Raw genomic sequence first — 20,114 nt, forward strand, 5'->3', positions numbered from 1 at the left:
AATACTATAATAATATATAATAAAAAATATAATTTAATTATATATATACTGTATATATATATATATATATATGCATATATATATATATTATAATATACTAATTATTACATATTATATTGTATATTATTAAATATATTATATCACTGTATATATACAGTATAAATATATATTAATATTCAATATGCAATATTTAATATGAAATGTATTTAATATTATAAGACATGGTGGTCACAAGCCTTGGATGGTAGATTTGTGGTGTCCCCCTTAGCTTATAGTTACTCAGGCTGCACATGCCTAAGGTCACAGACACCTTAACATCATGGTTTTGGAGGGAATAAGTACCTTATTCATTGTCACTGCATTTGCTCTAGCGAGGACTTGATCCATTGCATCATTCGGAATGCTAAATTTCCATTGATCTGGATTTTGCTTGTACTTCTTGTCACTGATGATGTCTTTGGCTCTCTTGGCTTTTTCAACATCCAAGGAACCAATTGGAACCCAACCAACTCCCTTCAGCCAGTTGTTGAAGTCTGTCTTGTACTGGTTCTGTAAGGTAAGACCAGGAAAATTACAACGGACAAATATCTCACCACAGAATCATCTACAGTACATGCCGGAGCTGCAATCGGTTATTATAAAACTGATCCCCCGAGTGATGTAAATGGCTTCTGAGAGTGACCATGAAGCAAAATGAATCCTATTATTTCCCCCCCTCATTACAAACATATATTCTTATAATTTATCCATAATTTTTCTTAACTTACATTGACTTAAATAGACTGCTTCATACTACTCCATATAAAGAGCTGCACTCAGTGATCACAGTTTAGCTTCAATGTCTAAGGGTAGTCTGTGGTAGTCTGAGACACACCCTCAACCTAATTATTGGTTCAGGCTGCTGCTCTGTCCCTCAACCTTGCAGCTCTGCTGCTTCTGATTGGCTGCTGGGTGTAAACACAAGCCAATCACAGGTTCACCAAGAAGTCAGATACAAACTACTAACCCAACAGTGTGAAAAAGAAGATTGCTAGGAAGTTGCCACATAAATACTGAGACTAATAAGCCTCAGTAAGGAGGTGCCGGGGAGGACGCTTTAAAGGAATTGTTTGCTTTTCTATTTACAATTTGCCACAAGACTTCCTTTAAAATAAATTGATAACAGATTTTATTTTACTACTCAGACCACCCATGATAAACTCCTATAACACAGCCGGGGAGCAAGTGTTCTGTTCCGCTTTATCACTACCATATGGTGCCTCATTGTCAGGTTTGCGCATGGTCCTTGCTGTCAGACCCCTTTTGATCACAAAGTTATCATCTGTCTTGTTTTTAGCTTGTGATGAACCCTTCAAGCACTGTCATATTCGCTGGGCCAAAGACGACAGACCTAAGGTGACCATAGATGACAATTGTATCTGTCTACTTATGATCCGTCATGTTAGAAGGCTCTCTTGGATAGTTGAGGCTATTAAACAAGCTTGCACCAATGGCATTGGCATTTTGATGCTAAGGTTCAGGGTGTCCTGGGTATAAGCTGTATCAGATAACAATAGATATGAATGACTTACATCACTCTGGATGTTCATCATGTTCCTAGACAGCTCCAAGTTCATAGCATCGGGTAGCAGCGTGTAATTGTGGATCGGCTGTTTGTAGTTTATGTTGGAGGACACTTCCTGAGCTTTCTTGGCCGCGGTGATGTTAAACATATCCAGAGGAGTGTGATACTTAGTCTTGCTCTTCTCATAGTTCTTCTTGTACTCACGATCAGACTGCATTTTGGCAACGTGCATGTAATGGACCAGTTTGGGGTCATCCTGGAGACTGCGGAATCCCACGTGATGTCCTCTGGCTTTTTGGTAGGCCTCTTTGTATTTAAACTAAGCGTCCCGGGTAGAAAGAAAAATGACGGAGGTCAGCACACGTTTCAAAGATGAAATGTACAATGGACGGTATGTACAGATTAGGATACTCACGTCACTTGCAATGTTTCTTGATGCCTTGGCTGCCTTAACAGATATGGCGTCGGGTTTGAGGTCATATCCTTTAGCGAGATGCTTGTTCCAGGCGGCTTTATAGTTAGACTAAATTAAAAGAAAATAATAAAAAGCTTACAAAACAGTGGACTGATGTTATGGCCTCAACTTACTAACCTAACGCTCCCCTGTTCCCTCTTTCTAAATATTAGCCAGAATTTGCTCCCTCCTATTCATCTGCCTCTGCATCCTCCATTCACACGATAACTGCACTTGATAAGTGCACTTTTACTGGCTGATGACCGGATCCTGCAGCTTTATATGAAAACCCAAATTTATTATAATGGTTGGACCTGAAATAGCAAGCAATTTTTATCTATTGTGCCCCCCCCCATTTCCTTGTAGACTGTAAGCTTGTGAGCCGGACCTTCACTCCTGTATCTGTTTAAACTGTCTTACCTTGTATTGAATTTATTGTCTGTATATGTCAATGCTTAATTGTAAGGTGGTGAGGAATATGTTGGCGCTATATAAATAAAATTATTATTATTATTATTCCCTAACCTTGGATTCATATGGTATAAATTTCTGTGCTCCCAGAAATGTCCACATTGTGCTTCTGGATAGAGTATGTGTGCTCTACCCATACACATCCCTATCACTACTACTACTGTAAAGGTGGCCATACATATCAGAAAGCTTTCAGCCAAATCTCGGTTGGCGATGCAGTATCTCTCGAGACCCCCTTTTATGCTCCTTTCCCCATTCAAAGGACACATATCCTCAGTTAAGTTGAGAAGTAGAGTAAGTCACTGCCAGACACCTCTGGTGGTGACTTATCTCCAAGGAGAAAGATCATGCTCTGAAATTCTCGATAATGTCACAGGGAACATGGGGAGTTTGGAAGCCCCAATATAGATGGCCGGCCGGTCATAACTCATGGACGAAATTGCCTATTTCTATAAAAAATAAAGACCCCTTTTCATTACTCATAGATTGCTCCTATAAATATCTTCCATAATTTTGGGGTAATTTCTAGTATGTTTGCTTTTTTTCCTGTAATTACCCATATGGTCATACTCACCTCACTTATATTTTGGGCGTTGACCTTGGCTTGGATGAAGTTGGGGTCATCTACATTCAGGTTATACTTGTGTTTTATTTTCTCTCCTGCTGCTTTGTATGTGATCTAAGGAAGGACATAAAAATATAAAAGTGATGATCATGTAGCACAATGAGATGACCACATTTTTGGGAAGATCATCCTTGATCGATATGTTGAGATGCATTTTTTGCCCAGGCTCTATCTTTTACATATTCATTAAATCTTTTCTACATTGTCTTTCTTCTTAGAGAAGACCACTCCAGAACAAGACTTTATTTACTGCGCATTTGGGTGGTCATCTCTAATTTTGTAACTCCAGGAGTGCAGAGGTAACAGTCTTACCTGGATCCCAGTCCCGGGGTGGAAACTTAAGACTTTTTCTTTTTTTACTAGTGATGAGCTAATCTGCCAAAATTCTAATTTGACCGATAAATTTGATTTGCATCAAATTTATTCAATATGAGTCGACATGACTTTATTATGCTCTGAGGTATCTCCAGACCCCAGAACAGAATACACTCATGTTAAAAAAATGTACTAACCTTGCTTTAACCTGTCCTGCTGCACAGCCCTGTCCAGGTTTGGCATCTTCACCGGTCTGGTCACTAGTGCGGTCTTCCAGCATCTTCAGCGTCTCCTGTGCTAAGCCATGATGTTATGATGGCTTGCGAAGCACATCATGACACTTGGGCTTAGTCAATGCAAGGGACGCCAAGGATGCCAGGAGCTGGAAGATGCCAAAGATGGCCCAGTGAAGACTGCACCCACTACAGTTCTCTGGTTATTTTGAACACAACAAAATAGTAGTCTATTTGCTGCCATTTTGCTGGATTTGCATAAATGAAAAGATTAAAAAAAAAATCAGATTCTGAAAATTCAGAGCTCGAATCTTTTATGAATTTCAAGGCAAATTAGATTTACCTTGAAGCCATTCGCTCATCTGTAATTTTACCACATGAGTAGACACAAGTACAACAGATGACAGCGAGAGCCCTGTTATGGATGGATTTTCCATTGGAACACCTCTTCAGGCGGATTTATTGTTTATGGCAAACACACAAGTAAAACGAATGGCAAAAAAAACGTTACAAATAAAACATAGTTGTAAGATGTAGTCAAAAACTAAAATAGCTGTACTTACGTCACTTCTCTGCTTAGTGTTACTCTGAGCCAGAGCAATATCCATAGAATCAGGGATACTGGTGAATTTGATAGTATCAGGTGGCTGTTTGTACTTCTTGTCACTTAATGCTAGTCCTGCTTTCTTTGCTTTCTCTACATCCAAAGAACCCAATGGACTCCAGCCGATACCCTTGAACCAGCTGTTGTAGTCTTCTTTATAGACATTCTGGAGTAGAAAACACAGAATCGATTGGTCACTATCATATGAGAAGCTACATAAGACCTTGACAACTTCTTGAAGACCATACTCACATCACTCTGGATATGCATCATGTTCTTCGACAACCCCACACTCATGGCATCCGGCAAGAAGGTGTAATGATGGATCAGCTTTTTGTAATTGATATTGGTGGCCACCTCCTGGGACTTCTTGGCAGCTGTGATGCTAACCATGTCTAGAGGAGTATGATACTTGGTCTTTATCTTTTCATAGTTCTTTTTGTACTCTCGTTCTGACTGCATCTTGGCCACGGCCATAAAGTGCACTAGTTTAGGATCATCCTGCAGACTTCTAAAGCCAATGTGATGACCCCGGGCTTTCTCGTAGGCTTGCTTATACTTGAACTGTAACAAGAAATATTCAGAGTCAAAATGTAGTATCGGACATACAAAGACAAGGGTTTCGAAAATAACCAAACACCACTTTTACAATAATGTACTTGATGGTTGATCATATAATAAAAAATCCATTTGTTGGTCGAAACATTGCTGTTCCCCTGTATATTTTGGTGAATGAATAAAGAAGAATTCCAATTATTTATCATGGATTCTGTTGCTGTTTTTGCTGTTGCTCTCCCAGTAATATAGGTTGGATGTGTACTCTGTGTGTATCCGAGGTGTTCATTAGCTCTTATATCAGCACAGCTTCTATTCTGCATTCATTTCCTCTTTATTTGCATTACTGTTTATTTGTAGCCTGTTCTCACTGTGACCTCTCTGATGTACTTTCTCCCTTCTCCATGCTGTAGAGATCGGTGTAAAACCTCTATGTTGATACCTCTAACACCGAGAGAAGGGAAAGTGGAGCAGAGAGTGGCTTAATGAAGAATATTTAGAAAGTTCCTTAACTTTGTATTTAGGAAGCAAATGAACAAGCAAATTAATTCTTGGATTTTTCCCCCAGGATGTTAGGATACTATGCAGCTGTTTCTGATTTGTACCTTCTGTCACTTTAATACCATAAATTAAAACATATTGTGATTCTGAGTCTTTAAATAGTCTTTAACACTTACATCACTGGCAATATTTCTTGAAGCCTTTGCAGCGACAATTGAAATTGCATCCCCCAAAACGTGGTGTCCTTTAGCGATTCTTTTCTGCCAGTCGTGCTTGTAGAAGCTCTGTAAAGAAAAATATCAATTGCATCATATTGATAAAAACTTGATGAACATGCATGCTTATAAGGAGAGAGAGACCAAAATTATGATGCTAGGACACTATTACAAAAGTGCATTGATGAAAGGTGGCAATGGTGCAGGATACAGCTATATCTAGGTGGATATTTCATATTGGCAATTTACGCAACTATGTGGGTTTTCTAGGCACGGTGTATATGGCCACTTGAAAAGCGGGATTCTACTATCTACCAGCCTGGACATAAGGCACTGAGAGAATTAAGGTAAGAGGTGTAAGAGTTGGGCATTATAATGAACTGGTGGAGAATACGGGGCACATTTTCATATCTAGCAGCCGCCACTTCAATACTCCTTGATAGTAAAAACTTCCCTGGCCACCACTTGAATGTCGGCATCCTGGGCGTCTTTTGTGATTAACAGGCCCCCGTCATGTCAATGACAATATGACTATATGTTGTAGGTTTCGTAGTAGATTGGTTGAATGCTGGTCATACATTATCTGAATGTAACTTACATCACTAATGTTGGTTGCATTGTACTTGGCCTGGATAAACTGAGGTGCATCGGGGGTTAAGTGATACGTGTGCAAAGTCTTCTCTCCTTTAGATTTATATTGTTTCTGTAAAAAAAAAATAGCAAAAAGAAAAGCGTCATAGTTATACACGTAAAAAGAGAGATTAAAGATATAGAACATCTGTGGGAGTCTGACCACTTGAATCTGCAGCAATCCTTGAGTTCCCTGTGTAAATGGAATAATGGTGCGTATGCTTGACTCCCACTCTGTTCACTTCTATGCATGTGGTGGTCATGCATGTGAACTACAGATCCCCCAGACACGTACAGTATAAGTCTATGCTCTGACTGATCAGTACCCAACCAGGACAACGCTTTCGTACTAGGACTTCTTGACTTGTACATCTCCTAGCTAACTATTTGTTCTGACCCAGTACACCTCGTAGTCAGGAGTACAACCTGTTCAGTACACCCCATAGCCAGGAGCGTAACCTGCCCAGTACACCTCATAGCTAGGAGCATAACCTACCCAGTACACCTCATAGCTAGAGCATAACCTGCCCAGTACACCTCACAGCTAGAGCATAACCTGCCCAGTACACATCATAGCTAGGAGCATGATCTGCCTAGTACCTCATAGCTAGGAGCATAACCTGCCTAGTACACCTCATAGCTAGGAGAATAACCTGCCTAGTACACCTCATAGCTAGAGCATAACCTGCCCAGTACACCTCATAGCTAGGAGCATGATCTGCCTAGTACACCTCATAGCTAGGAGCATAACCTGCCCAGTACACCTCATAGCTAGGAGCATAACCTGCCCAGTACACCTCAAAGCTAGGAGCATAACCTGCCCAGTACACCTCATAGCTAGGAGCATAACCTGCCCAGTACACCTCACAGCTAGAGCATAACCTGCCCAGTACACCTCACAGCTAGAGCATAACCTGCCCAGTACACCTCACAGCTGGAGCATGACCTGCCCAGTACACCTCACAGCTGGAGCATGACCTGCCCAGTACATCTCATAGCTAGAACATAACCTGCCCAGTGCACCTTATTGCTAGGAGCATAACCTGTCCAATACACCACATAACTAGGAGCATATCCTGCCCAATATACCGCATAGCTAGGAGCATGTTGGGTCGCCCTCCCAGGGCTGTGGAGGTACTCGGTACTGGGCCCGATGAGCTTCAATGGGAGATGTCACGGCAGCTGGGACCCGACCCGTGGCCCTGGGCACCCATTTTAAAAGGGGGAAGTTCAGTGTGCTTAGGGTGATGAAAGTTTATAAGTGATTCGTGATGCCACCTGTGGTGTTCGGCAATGAAGATGTTAAGCCGACGCTGCAGACAGATCCTCTGGGACAGATAGTGGGGTGCAGCAGTGATGTTATAGCCCTCCACAGGCAGGGCTGTAGTTCCAGGGCAGAGTAAGTGAAGTGACACTTAGATGGTGTAGTGTCGGGCGCAAGGGATGTAGCAGTGCTGGGCAGGTTGGCGCAGGAATAAGTGGAGGACACTGGGGCATGTAGTTCCAAAGCTTTACTCACAGTCTGTTGTGGCACAAGAGCCCGCATCCGTGTCGTGTCCTCCGGGTCAGGAGCTCAGCCAACTCCCAGGCAAGATGAAGCACTTCTTTCCAACACTCCGCCAACATATGTGCCTATTCTGAACATCTCCCTCTTAGCGCCTTTAGTGAAGTACTCACAGTACTGAGTTACACTGGAGTTCCTCCTATCAGATGTTCCTATGAACTCTACTTGTACGGCAGACAGCTGTAGCCTGCTTCGGGGACTCCTTGCTACTAAGTCCGGGCTCACTCACATTGCTGTTGTGCCCCCAAGTCTTTTGTGGGAATAAAGTGGTGACAACTTCTATTCCTCCGGTGTCTGCTGCAGGACCATTAGTATCCATACAACCTCAGGGACCGGACCCCGGCCTTGAGCTTAGAACTTGGGAAGGGTTCTCTTCTAACACTGATCCTTTTTCCCTTCTTCTCCTCACGTTCCGTACTAATTCTTTCCTTCACATGGAGAGTCAGGCTTTCTATCAATCTTCCTTTCCTGTGCCAGCGGACCCAGATCACTGGGGTCAGCTTCAATGGGAGATGTCACGGCAGCTGGGACCCGACCCGTGGCCCTGGCGCCCATTGTAAAAGGGGGAAAGTTCAGTGTGCTTAGGGTGATGAAAGTTTATAAGTGATTCGTGATGCCACCTGTGGTGTTCGGCAATGAAGATGTTAAGCCGACGCTGCAGACAGATCCTCAGGGACAGATGGTGGGGTGCAGCAGTGATGTTATAGCCCTCCACAGGCAGGGCTGTAGTCCCAGGGCAGAGTAAGTGAAGTGACACTTAGATGGTGTAGTGTCGGGCGCAAGGGATGTAACAGTGCTGGGCAGGTTGGCGCAGGAATAAGTGGAGGATACCGGGGCATGTAGTTCCAAAGCTTTACTCACAGTCTGTTGTGGCACAAGAGCCCGCATCCATGTTGTGTCCTCCGGGTCAGGAGCTCAGCCAACTCCCAGGCAAGATGAAGCACTCCTTTCCAACACTCGCCAACATATGTGCCTATTCTGAACGTCTCCCTCTTAGCGCCTTTAGTGAAGTACTCACAGTACTGAGTTACACTGGAGTTCCTCCTATCAGATGTTCCTATGAACTCTACTTGTACGGCAGACAGCTGTAGCCTGCTTCGGGGACTCCTTGCTACTAAGTCCGGGCTCACTCACGTTGCTGTTGTGCCCCCAAGTCTTGTGTGGGAATAAAGTGGTGACAACTTCTATTCCTCCAGTGTCTGCTGCAGGACCATTAGTATCCATACAACCTCAGGGACCGGACCCCGGCCTTGAGCTTAGAACTTGGGAAGGGTTCTCTTCTAACCCTGAGCCTTTTTCCCTTCTTCTCCTCACGTTCCGTACTAATTCTTTCCTTCTTATGGAGAGTCAGGCTTTCTATCAATCTTCCTTTCCTGTGCCAGCGGACCCAGATCACTGGGGTCAGCTGCAGCACTTCCTTCATCCATCCCACTCTGGGGATCTCCTTTCACAGACTGCCCTCGTCAAACTCATGTGACTAACTAATCCTACATTCTTCCCACTCTTTTGAGTGCACACTCAACTCCACCCAACTCCCAGCACGCTTCGTGTTCCAAGCAGGGTGCCACCAAAGGGTGCTTTGCTACACTACTATGTTGTGTGGGATGCAGGTGTTGGAGTGTGGTCAGGTGTCTCCACCTTACCTGGATAGTGGGGCACCACACCTCAAGAGGAGGTGCAGTACCTCGGTGGCGACTGGACCCTCAGGGGCGCCACAATAACCTGCCCAGTACACCTCATAGCTAGAGCATAACCTGCCCAGTGCACCTCATAGCTAGAGCATAACCTGCCCAGTACACCTTATTGCTAGAAGCATAACCTGCCCAGTACATCTCATTACTAGAAGCATAACCTGCCCAGTACACCTCACAGCTAGAGCATAACCTGCCTAGTACACCTTATTGCTAGAAGCATAACCTGCCTAGTATACCTTATTGCTAGAAGCATAACCTGCCCAGTACACCTTATTGCTAGAAGCATAACCTGCCCAGTACATCTCATTACTAGAAGCATAACCTGCTCAGTACACCTCACAGCTAGAGCATGACCTGTCCAGTACACCTCATAGCTAGGAGCATATCCTGCCCAGTACACCTTATTGCTAGGAGCATAACCTGCCCAGTACACCTCACAGCTAGAGCATGACCTGTCCAGTACACCTCATAGCTAGGAGCATAACCTGCCCAGTACACCTTATTGCTAGGAGCATAACCTGTCCAATGCACCTCATAACTAGGAGCATATCCTGTCCAATATACCGCATAGCTAGGAGATTAACCTGCCCAGTACACCTTATTGCTAGGAGAATAACCTGCCCACTTCTTTACTGTATGACAGCTCACTTACTACGCCTTCATTAAAGTGCATGCACAGTCTACGGCATATCTCGCACACATGCGCTGCAAAGCTACAGACAGGCCATATATTCGGCATTAATGATGACAACACATAAACTGAGGCTGAAAATTTGCCGTGATAGACAACATTTTGGATGCATGATATGTCGTGGGAAGTATCGGGATTCCTGAAATGAGATGAATTCCTTGAAGTGGGTATATTACAAAGCAGCACAACATTGATTTATGCTACAATCGGAAAAAAAAATCCAAGAAACCCCTTCAAGTAAATATTAGGTTTCCATTAAGAAATCTTGTTAAAAAATGAATGTCAAGTATGGTTAGATCGAGATACTAACGTCACTGAGCTGCAGGGCGTTCGTCTTTGCCTGGACCATGACCGGAGAGTCGACGATACTTGTAAACTTGATGGTATCTGGGTGTTGTCTGTATTTCTTCTCATTTAGGGCATCTCCAGCCTTTTTGGCTTTCTCAACATCAAGAGACCCAATGGGTATCCATCCGGTGCCTTTCAACCAACTGTTAAGGTCCGACTTGTAGACGTTCTGCAGAAAAGAGAAAGGATTTTGTGAAGACTGAAGCCATCATGGGCACAAAACATAGACCAATTAAATAGACATACTCCGAGAAACTCACATCACTTTGTATCTCCATCATCTTCTTGGATAATTCAACGCTCATTGCATCGGGGAGGTAGGTGTAATGATGGATCGGCTGCTTATAATGCATACCGCTGGCAATTTCCTGTGCCTTCTTCGCAGCCACCACGTTGACCATGTCCAGTGGTGTGTTATACTTGGTCTTGGACTTTTCATAAGCTTTCTTATATTCTCGTTCAGACTGCATCTTAGCCACATTCATGTAGAGTACAAGTTTGGGGTCATCTTGAAGACTTCGGAAGCCAACAAGCTTGCCTTTCTGGTCCTCATATTGTTTCTTATATTGCACCTGAAAGTTAACATAATTAGCACAAGTTAATCATTGAACCTGACAATGTTCTAAGCATTTTATAAAAGTTAGTGTAGAAAGGACAGGTGTTCCAGAGTGGGAAATTTTGAATATTAATATGCTGAAAAGCGAATACCTCTCTATTGAAGAGGACTTGTCATCAGGACAAAAGTGGCTAGTTTTTGCTCTTACTTTATTCATGTTGCTCATGAGTATCCATTTTTTTGTAAAAATACAGTTCCTGAAATTTGGGTCTTTATAGTTAGTGATTTAGTGCTAATTTTTATGGTCTTTACTAAGGGGGCGTGGCCCCACAGTGTAAAAATGCAGAAGAGTCTAAAGACACGCCCCAGAGGATCCTGTGAGCCACGTCTTCTTGGTAAAGACCATAAAAATTAGCATTCAATAAAAAGTCCCAAAAATTGTCTTTTCAGAGAGGAAGAACACTAGAACTCTAATTCCACCTATTGGAAGCAGTGATCCTAAAAGTTAATATCGACTCTTTAAAGAACCTTGAAATATGACTTTGGGATAAAAGCCAAACCAGAGTCTCAATTTGCAGACACTATGTTTCAGGGTAAATTGCAAATAGAAACACCAGCAAAAAATCTCAAATGTCCATGCTATGAGGCGACTCAATATCATACTTCAAACAAGGAGGAACAACGAGTATATGTAGCCAAAAATACAGAGAAAAATTGTTTCTATCAAAAGTTATGTTTTAATAAATATATATGGTACAAACATTATGTAATAACAAACATGCATGGGCATATATCAATGTCATGTGACTAACTCCATGGGTCAATATAATGACCAGGAAAAGCGGGACCCAAATGTATAAAAACACAAGAACCATTCAAAAAAAGGTCACATAGGTGGTTAGAAGTTATTTAAAGACACGTGTTATTTAGCGATAAGGAGAGAGTAAATGAATAAAATTAAATAATACCAAGTTCCCTAATGCATATCAATCACTATACCGCTAGGTGAACATTATATAGTGAGGGTAAATAGACATACCAATACTGTGAATACCTCCCATTGACACAAAATAGCGCCTTTACATATGCGTAATCCAATGCACGGTAAAGGAGGGATTAGTAAAAGATTGGTAAGAAATAGTTACCCATAGTGGTGTATGTGACGTCCCGTCTGAACCCAGGTCATGTACCCCGACACGCGTTTCACATACACAGGATGTCGCTTCCTCAGGGGGCGCCCCCTGAGGAAGCGACATCCTGTGTACGCAAAACGCGCGTCGGGGTACATGACCTGAGTCTAGACGGGACGTCACATACACCACTATAGTATAGTGATTGATATGCATTAGGGAACTTGGTATTATTTAATTTTATTCATTTACTCTCTCCTTATCGCTAAATAACACGTGTCTTTAAATAACTTCTAACCACCTATGTGACCTTTTTTGAATGGTTCATGTGTTTTTATACATTTGGGTCCCGCTTTTCCTGGTCATTATATTGACCCATGGAGTTAGTCACATGACATTGATATATGCCCATGCATGTTTGTTATTACATAATGTTTGTACCATATATATTTAATAAAACATAACTTTTGATAGATACAATTGAACTATGTTTCAGGGTGTTGCCCCCACATAAGTGCAATGTTTGAGATCTGATTTGCCAAGCCTGGCATGTCAGAATGAGGAGACTTACAACTCATGCAACATCTCAAAATTAAGATTCTGGTTTAGCTTTTATCCTAAGTCATGTCACAAGACTTGTTAAAGAGTCGATATTGGCTTCCAAGATTGCTGTTTCCAATAGGTGGCACTAGAGTTCTAGTCCTCTTCCTCTCTGAAGAGACAATTTGCATATTTAATTGCCCAGGTAGCATGCATGGCTTATAAGTCTCCTCACTCTGACATGCCAGGCTTGGCTTGTCACTCTCCACAAGGAGAAACGTTACCCCTTAGGCTACTGATATTTAGGAAGCATATATTTAATTTAGTGAATCATATAATATATTTCCCACAGCAGAACCAATCATCTAATTTCAGAAGTGATGCTGAACTTGGCTCCCCGCTGTGGCATAGGGCCATTGATGGAGGGACATGTGAGCAGACCAGTCAATCAGCAGACTCCAAAAACAAGGCAAGTCGAAACTATCTGCCATGCTATTCAAGGAGACCACTGACGGAGTTAAGATACCAGGATTTGGATTATTTATTACAGATCTTACATCGGTTTTGGCACACATTTGCATGGGAACTTTAAAATAGTCAGGGTTATACAGTTAGGACCGGTTAACCATTTGGATAAGGATAATAGAAGATAAAACATGCGGACCACTTACATCACTGGCGGCCTTCCTTGCAGCTTTAGCAGCCTTAATTGGGATTGCATCAACTTTAAGGTCATATCCTTTAGTCTTTAATTCTTCTAATCCTTGTTTGTAATAATTCTAAAAAAAATAAATAATAATAAATAAATTATAATTGTAGATTTGAAGGTCCCTAAGCCTGTGTCTGATGAGTATAGAAGCTGAGATCCTTACATCGCTGAGATTATAAGCATTCACCCTGGCTTGTATTAATTCTGGGACATCAGCAGGTAAGGAGTATTTGTGAATAACCTTCTCTCCTTCTGCTTTATAAAGAATCTAGAAAAAATGGGGAAAATATCTCATAAGTCAGTGGAAATATCTGTTCAGAGAAAAGTTTATCTAGCGTCCTTAATGACGGCATTCATTAGGAGATACTTACATCACTTCTCTGTTTCTGATTGAGTTTAGCTTGAACCAGAACCGGGTCGTCGTCCACTGAAGTGAATTTAATAGTATCTGGATGCTGGCGATATTTTTTCTAGAAAAGAAGTATAATGTTAATAATATGATACTGCAGATCTATTGTGGAGCTTCATCTTTAATATTTTCCCCAAAAAAAGGACAAGATAAAAAGGTAAACCTGGTGGTACAGTGTTGCTGCCAATGACTATGACTAAAATTCACCAAATTCTACAACATACACTAACCGTGACTGATATAAAATTCATTGTAATCATATTTACAACCTTTCTCTTTAATCTTCCATCCTCAAGTTAAGGTACCTCAATGAAGGCCATGTTCTATAACTGTTGCTTGTTTCATAGGTGGAGATCTCTTGACTGTTCTCCTCAAGGGTTGAACCCCTCTGCCCTGTTTTCTGCATTGGTGGAGCCTCACTGTCCAGTCCTCTTAAAGGATAGAGAGCCTGCCCTGTTCGCTTCCCAGGTTGAACCTTCTTTTAGTTGTCCTTTTCCAGATTTGAACTTCCCTGTCCTATTTTATTCATCGGAGAAGCGTCCTTGCACTGTTCTCTATATGGCTGAAGTTCTTGCTCTGTTCTCTTCATGGGTGGAGCTTACCTTTCCTCCTTCTCTTCCAGATATAAACCTCCCTGTCCTGTTTTCTAAATTGGTGGAGCTTTTTTGTGCTCTTCTGTTTATAGGTGACGTTTTTAATCTGTTCTCTAGATGGATGGAGCTTCCTTACTCCTGTTCTCCTCTTGGGTGGAGCTTCCCTTCCCCTGTTCTCGTTCTGGGTGGAGACTTCCTGTTCTGTGCTCTTTATGGGTGTACCTTCCCTGCATTGTTTACTGTCAGTTCACTGTGTGAATTAGTGTCAGTTACAACAAATGTACTGTTCGGTAATAGACTAAACTTCACGACCACATAAGTGAGTTTTTAATTTGGAACAATAGGGTGTGTCACTTAGGAAAATTAATTAAATTACCAAAATGTCATTAAGGACAATGACAACAATCATATAACACGGCATATTGTATCTGTTAGTATGTCAGAAGTTCAGTTTTGTTAATGAATTTAGGCTTTAGCATGATCGGATTGTGTCAAAAGCTTAGCTAATGTAAGGGGTGTGTTGGGGGTCAAGTCTTGCCCTGCATCCCTTCGCATTCCTTCCTAATAAAGCGGGTACTTTTTATGAGTAAAATGGTATATTATGCTGTGATGTTTTATTGTGTAGTAAGATGCTAAATAATGTTTTAATGTTTGTGTAATGTGTAAGTTATATATCTTTATGGACTAGGGATAGCGATATGGAGATACAGTATAAGAGTAAATGCCCCGTTACACATAACGATGTCCCAGCGATCCCACCAACGATCCGACATGGATGGGATCGCTGGGACATCGTCAGGCTGATCGCTGGTGAGCTGTCACATAGACAGCCCCTCCAGCGATCAGGACCAGCGAGCAAGCTGGTTTCTAATGTAAACATCGGGTATCCAGGAGCCGCGGCTCTTGGATACCCGCTGTTTACCTTGGAAACTGGCGTACACGCTGGTTTCCAAGGTAAACATCGGGTATCTAAAAGCCGCGCGGCTCTTAGTTACCCGATGTTTACATTAGAAACCAGCGTCCAGCGTCGCTGATTTCTGGTCTCTCGCTGCCACACGCAGCGATGCGTGCTGGCCAGCGGGAGACCAGCGATCAAAAAATGTCCCAGGCCGATCGAGCTCGATCAGCGATACCCGGCAGGGGGGACGGTCGCTGATCCCCGTCACACACAGTGATCTTGCTGGCGAGATCGCTGTGGCATCACAAAATCGATCTCGCTAGCGAGATCCCTGTGTGTGACGGGGCCTTAAGGTTTAGTAATAGTAATGGGCAATATACGGTTCAGTACAGTGGGGGCCACTGTAAATTAGGAGATTAGATAAGGTTAGCATAAGAACTGGTTAAGAAATAGGGGATTTCCAGGTTAGGAGGGGCCAGGGTAGTGATAGTTGAGACACGTCCTGGGTTTAGTCAGTTAGAGAATGGGATCAAGAGAAGTAAGGTCGCTGCAGGAGCAAGGTTAAGAGGAGCCCAGCAATCCAGGGTCTCAAGGCCAAAAGTCACACGAACACGAGGGGACAAGTGCAGCAAGAGAATAATAGCAGCTAGGTTCAGTGGGAAATCCCAAAACGTCCAAGACCTATGGTCTGGAAAAGGTTGGAAAGGGCCTTCCTTGATGTCGCACTCGAAGGGGAAAACGGGCGGAGATCCCCAGGCACAAACTAGTTTGGCTAGTTGGGAGGTTGTGGTACCGGAGAGTACGGTACTGGAACAAAGAATTTTAGGAGAACAATGGACAGCACAGAGGAAAGGATATATGATCAATTAGGATTACTGTGCGATGCCTGTGACCGAACTGGACGTGCTGAGTAAAGTTATGTTGTTGAAAATGAACTTGGACTTTGTCAATCAGTGTGTGATGATGTCTGAAACCAGGACGCTACAACCTGAGCGGGACTCTAACCTAAAAGTGAGTGACTTGCACTGCGCAAACATCACACAGCGGATGGGACTTTGTAATTTCTTTGAGAGGTGCCAGGGTGTACCAGAACATTAGCCCCCTGCCATGACTACCACCCTGACAACCTCACAATAGTAACAGATGCTGAGCAGTATTGATGTTCCATTGACAAAGAAGTAAAACTACATCACCTAAGGAGGACTTGTTCTGAACATGAAGAAAGCTGCAGGATTGATTTATGCATTTATACAACCCTATTTAATAGGACTTTTTCTAAAAGAAAAACCTCAGAAATAAAACAATCAGTAAATTATAATACAATCACCTCATCAAGTATCTGTGCAGCCTTCTTGGCCTTTTCGACATCCATGGATCCATATGGCACCCAACCACAGCCTTTTACCCAGCTGTTAAAGTCTGATTTATAATCAATCTGGAAGATAAAGAAGGTGAATGACGTGAAACCTGTAATAAATAAACCAAATCCTGGAATCTTTAAAAAGATTTTTTTTTAACCAAGATCCCCAAAAAACTGATATGAGACCCTCCAAAATGATGTAACATGGCAATGGGCTGATTTGGTTTACTTACATCACTCTGAATAGTGTAGGCTTTCTTGGCTGATGATAGGCTGACACTATCAGGAGGGTAGAAATACGAATGGATTAGACGCTTATAATCAATATTGCTGGCAATAGATTGAGCTTTCTTTGCCAGTTGCACTGGGATCATATCCAGAGGTGCTGCATATTTAGTCTTTATTTTTTCGTAATCCTTTTTATATTCGATCTATAAAAAAAAAACATGAAAAATCAATCATTAACAAAGCAGGGTACATTGATAAGGGTCATAGTGTTATATAAAAGTCTGTCTTTTGTAAAGTACGTTACTTTACATGGCAGAATACACCACAAAAGTAGCCACGATTCTTTGGTGGGTGTGGGACACAACCTTGTGGTTTTTACATCCTCATGGAAGGTGTGAAGTTGAGAAGCAGAAACCACATTGTTGTCCCACCCTTCACATTGGGGGAGGGTGATTGAGTAAGGAGATGGTGGAAAATGGTTGTGAAGAATACACTATAGAGGCAGCTAAGCATCTTCTAAGGGACCTAAAGAGGGTGGGAGAACAACCCTAGGTTTCTGCATCTTCATGGGTGGTGTGAACTTGAGAAGAGTATTGTTCCTTCCCCCTCCACACATGAGATGGCAGGGGGGTGATTAAGCAAGGAGATGGTGGGATAATTGTTGTGAAGAATACACTATAAGTGTAGTGAAGCATCTTCAATGGAACCTGTGGAGGGCATGGAACCAACCACAGGATTCTGCATCCTCATGGGTGGTGTGAACTTGAGAAAAGGAAATCAGAGTTTAGTCCCACCCTTCACTCCAATAAATGAGAACGAGAATGGTGATTGAGGAAGGAGATGGTGAGAGATGGTTTTCGATAATACACTAAAGATGCACCAATCATCATGAAAGCGGTGGAAAACTACCAGTTTTCTGCATCCTCATGGGTGGTGTTAACTTAAGAAAAAGAAACCAGAGGGTTTTCCTACCCTTCATGGCTAGAGATGAGCGACTTTGCCTTTTTTAGGGTCGAGTCGGGTTTCATGAAACCCGACTTTCTCAAAAGTCGAGTCGAATGAATTCAGCCGACTGTCGTGAAAAGTCGAAGGTCCAACTGAAACACGAAACACAATGCAAGTCAATGGGGCATCAAAGTCGACAGGGAGTGGAGGACAGTAAACACACCTACATGACGGACCACTTTTTTACAGTGCGCGAAAACTCTCTCTCTCTCCCTGGACGCTGCACAAGTCATTTCGTTGCCCACAGTGTACGTCTTTGCTCAGTGGCTGAAAAATGTCACATGCAAGCATTCTGGGAAATCCGACTTTGGCGCTCGTTTTGCCGACCGCATGGCCGACTTCACGCTATGGTCGGGTTTCGGTCGGCGAAACCCGACTTTGCCATAAGTCGGCGACTTATGAATTTGGCCGACCTGTTTCACTCAACTCTATTCATGGCAACAGATGTTTTGGGGGTTTCAGCAAGAGTAAATAGAGATATTTGTGGAGAATACTCCATAAAAGCAACCATGCAACTTCAAAGGAACCTTTAGAGTGTGTGGGATCAGCCCAGGTTTCCGCATCTTCATGGGTGGTTTGAACCAGAATAGAATATATCAGAGTGTGATGCCATACTTCACGTCAATAGATGACTGTGTAGGTGGGATTTGAGCATGTGCGTCGGGTAGTTTAACCAGAGAAGAAGGAAACCAGATTGTCATCCAACCCTCTACTCCAACAGATGATTAGCAGGATTGATCAAGTAGTGAGTGATGGGAGAGGGTTGTAGCCTTAACTATAAGGTGAGGGTCTACGAGATCTTTGCGTAGGAGACACTCTGTGTTCTATGTATGCAATAAGCACATTTCATTATATATTAAAAGATGTTAAAAAATCTTGGTGTAGCTATATTGAACCAAAAGTTCACAACACATCAAGCCTCAGGTGCCTGATAACGGATGGGCAAATAGGAACACACCGTGGCATTGATATAAATGGACTTACATCACTTTGATTGTGAGCCACTTTAACAGAGTGCAGCATCTTGGGGTCATCTTGAATACTAAGAGCTCCAATCATCTTTCCTCTGTTGCGCTCATAATCTTTCTTATATTCCACCTGCAAATAAAGGAATTAGGGAATGTAAGTGCCTGCAAATGAGAAAATAATGTCCTAAGGAATAAAGACTCTAAAAACACAACAAAACAATAATTAATAACAAAATCTTTCAAAATAATTTTGAGGGAAATTGTATAATCTTTTGAGCACTTTTATAGTTATTTTTCATAGTAAACAGATGCTGAAGAAAACTGCATAACATGTGTATATATGACACAAATATTACTTACGTCGCTGGCTTTCTTACGATTTGCTTTTGCCGCCACCAAAGGAATAGCATCAATCTTAATATCAAATTTCTTTGCCTTGGATTTATCCCAGTCATATTTGTACCATTTCTGCAAAGTGAAAAAAGAAAAAGTGAAAATCCAGAAAGTTGCAGCTAATATTTATATAAAAACAAAAAATAAATGAATACATAAATTTATGTCAATTTGTTAATCAAAACTGCTCATAACATAGTGTTGGGATCAAACGCTAATTTTGGCGTCGTCTTCACAACATCAATAGTCTATGGATGTATGTTCTGTGTGTAACTCAAAAGTTTAGTGCCTGGGTAAAATCCATTGATAAATAGGAGATAATAGGATTTTACTTACATCACTGAGGTTATATGCATTCACTCTGGACTGGAGGATGAAAGGAGAATCTGCAGGAATAGAACATTTCATTTTCTCCTCTTCATGTCTCGCTTTATAATTGAGCTAAAACAAACAAAGGAAAATCATTATAACAATTGAATAAGCATAAAAAAAGTCTTCTGTATTACACACCGGCTGTCATTCTCTACTACACACCGACTGTCATTCTGTATTACATACCGGCTGTCATTCTGTATTACATACCGGCTGTCATTCTATATTACACACCGGCTCTCATTCTATATTACACACCGACTGTCATTCTATATTACACACCGGCTCTCATTCTATATTACACACCGGTTGTCATTCTATATTACACACCGACTGTCATTCTATATTACATACCAAAAAAAACAATAGAGAAGAGAAAAGCGGGGGTTTGTCCACGCTAGACCATAAGGAACCAACCGAAGATGCAAGCAAACCTTTATTCACATTGCTGCCCTGATGAAGTGGCCAGGAGGCCATGAAACGCATTGG

At 42.1% G+C, this 20,114-nt stretch overlaps 1 protein-coding gene across 1 annotated transcript in view; it reads right to left on the reverse strand.

Moving 5' to 3' along the window:
- The window catches only part of NEB (nebulin), a 166,873-nt gene that overhangs the window by 113,800 nt on the left and 32,959 nt on the right, over nt 1–20,114 (reverse strand). The window contains exons 17-34 of the mRNA XM_073545254.1: nt 19,590–19,694; nt 19,221–19,328; nt 18,877–18,990; nt 16,893–17,090; nt 16,627–16,734; nt 13,771–13,869; nt 13,563–13,667; nt 13,362–13,469; nt 10,725–11,036; nt 10,427–10,633; nt 6,136–6,240; nt 5,499–5,606; nt 4,519–4,830; nt 4,226–4,432; nt 3,064–3,168; nt 1,980–2,087; nt 1,572–1,883; nt 343–549 (exon numbers count right to left, since the gene is read on the reverse strand). Of these exons, the coding sequence (XP_073401355.1) occupies nt 343–549; nt 1,572–1,883; nt 1,980–2,087; nt 3,064–3,168; nt 4,226–4,432; nt 4,519–4,830; nt 5,499–5,606; nt 6,136–6,240; nt 10,427–10,633; nt 10,725–11,036; nt 13,362–13,469; nt 13,563–13,667; nt 13,771–13,869; nt 16,627–16,734; nt 16,893–17,090; nt 18,877–18,990; nt 19,221–19,328; nt 19,590–19,694 (2,928 nt within the window). The remainder of the gene's footprint in view (nt 1–342; nt 550–1,571; nt 1,884–1,979; nt 2,088–3,063; nt 3,169–4,225; nt 4,433–4,518; nt 4,831–5,498; nt 5,607–6,135; nt 6,241–10,426; nt 10,634–10,724; nt 11,037–13,361; nt 13,470–13,562; nt 13,668–13,770; nt 13,870–16,626; nt 16,735–16,892; nt 17,091–18,876; nt 18,991–19,220; nt 19,329–19,589; nt 19,695–20,114) is intronic.

The sequence above is a fragment of the Dendrobates tinctorius genome, unplaced genomic scaffold (assembly GCF_039654945.1).
Source record: "Dendrobates tinctorius isolate UK_male_01 unplaced genomic scaffold, ASM3965494v1 ptg000143l, whole genome shotgun sequence".
NCBI lineage: Eukaryota > Metazoa > Chordata > Amphibia > Anura > Dendrobatidae > Dendrobates > Dendrobates tinctorius.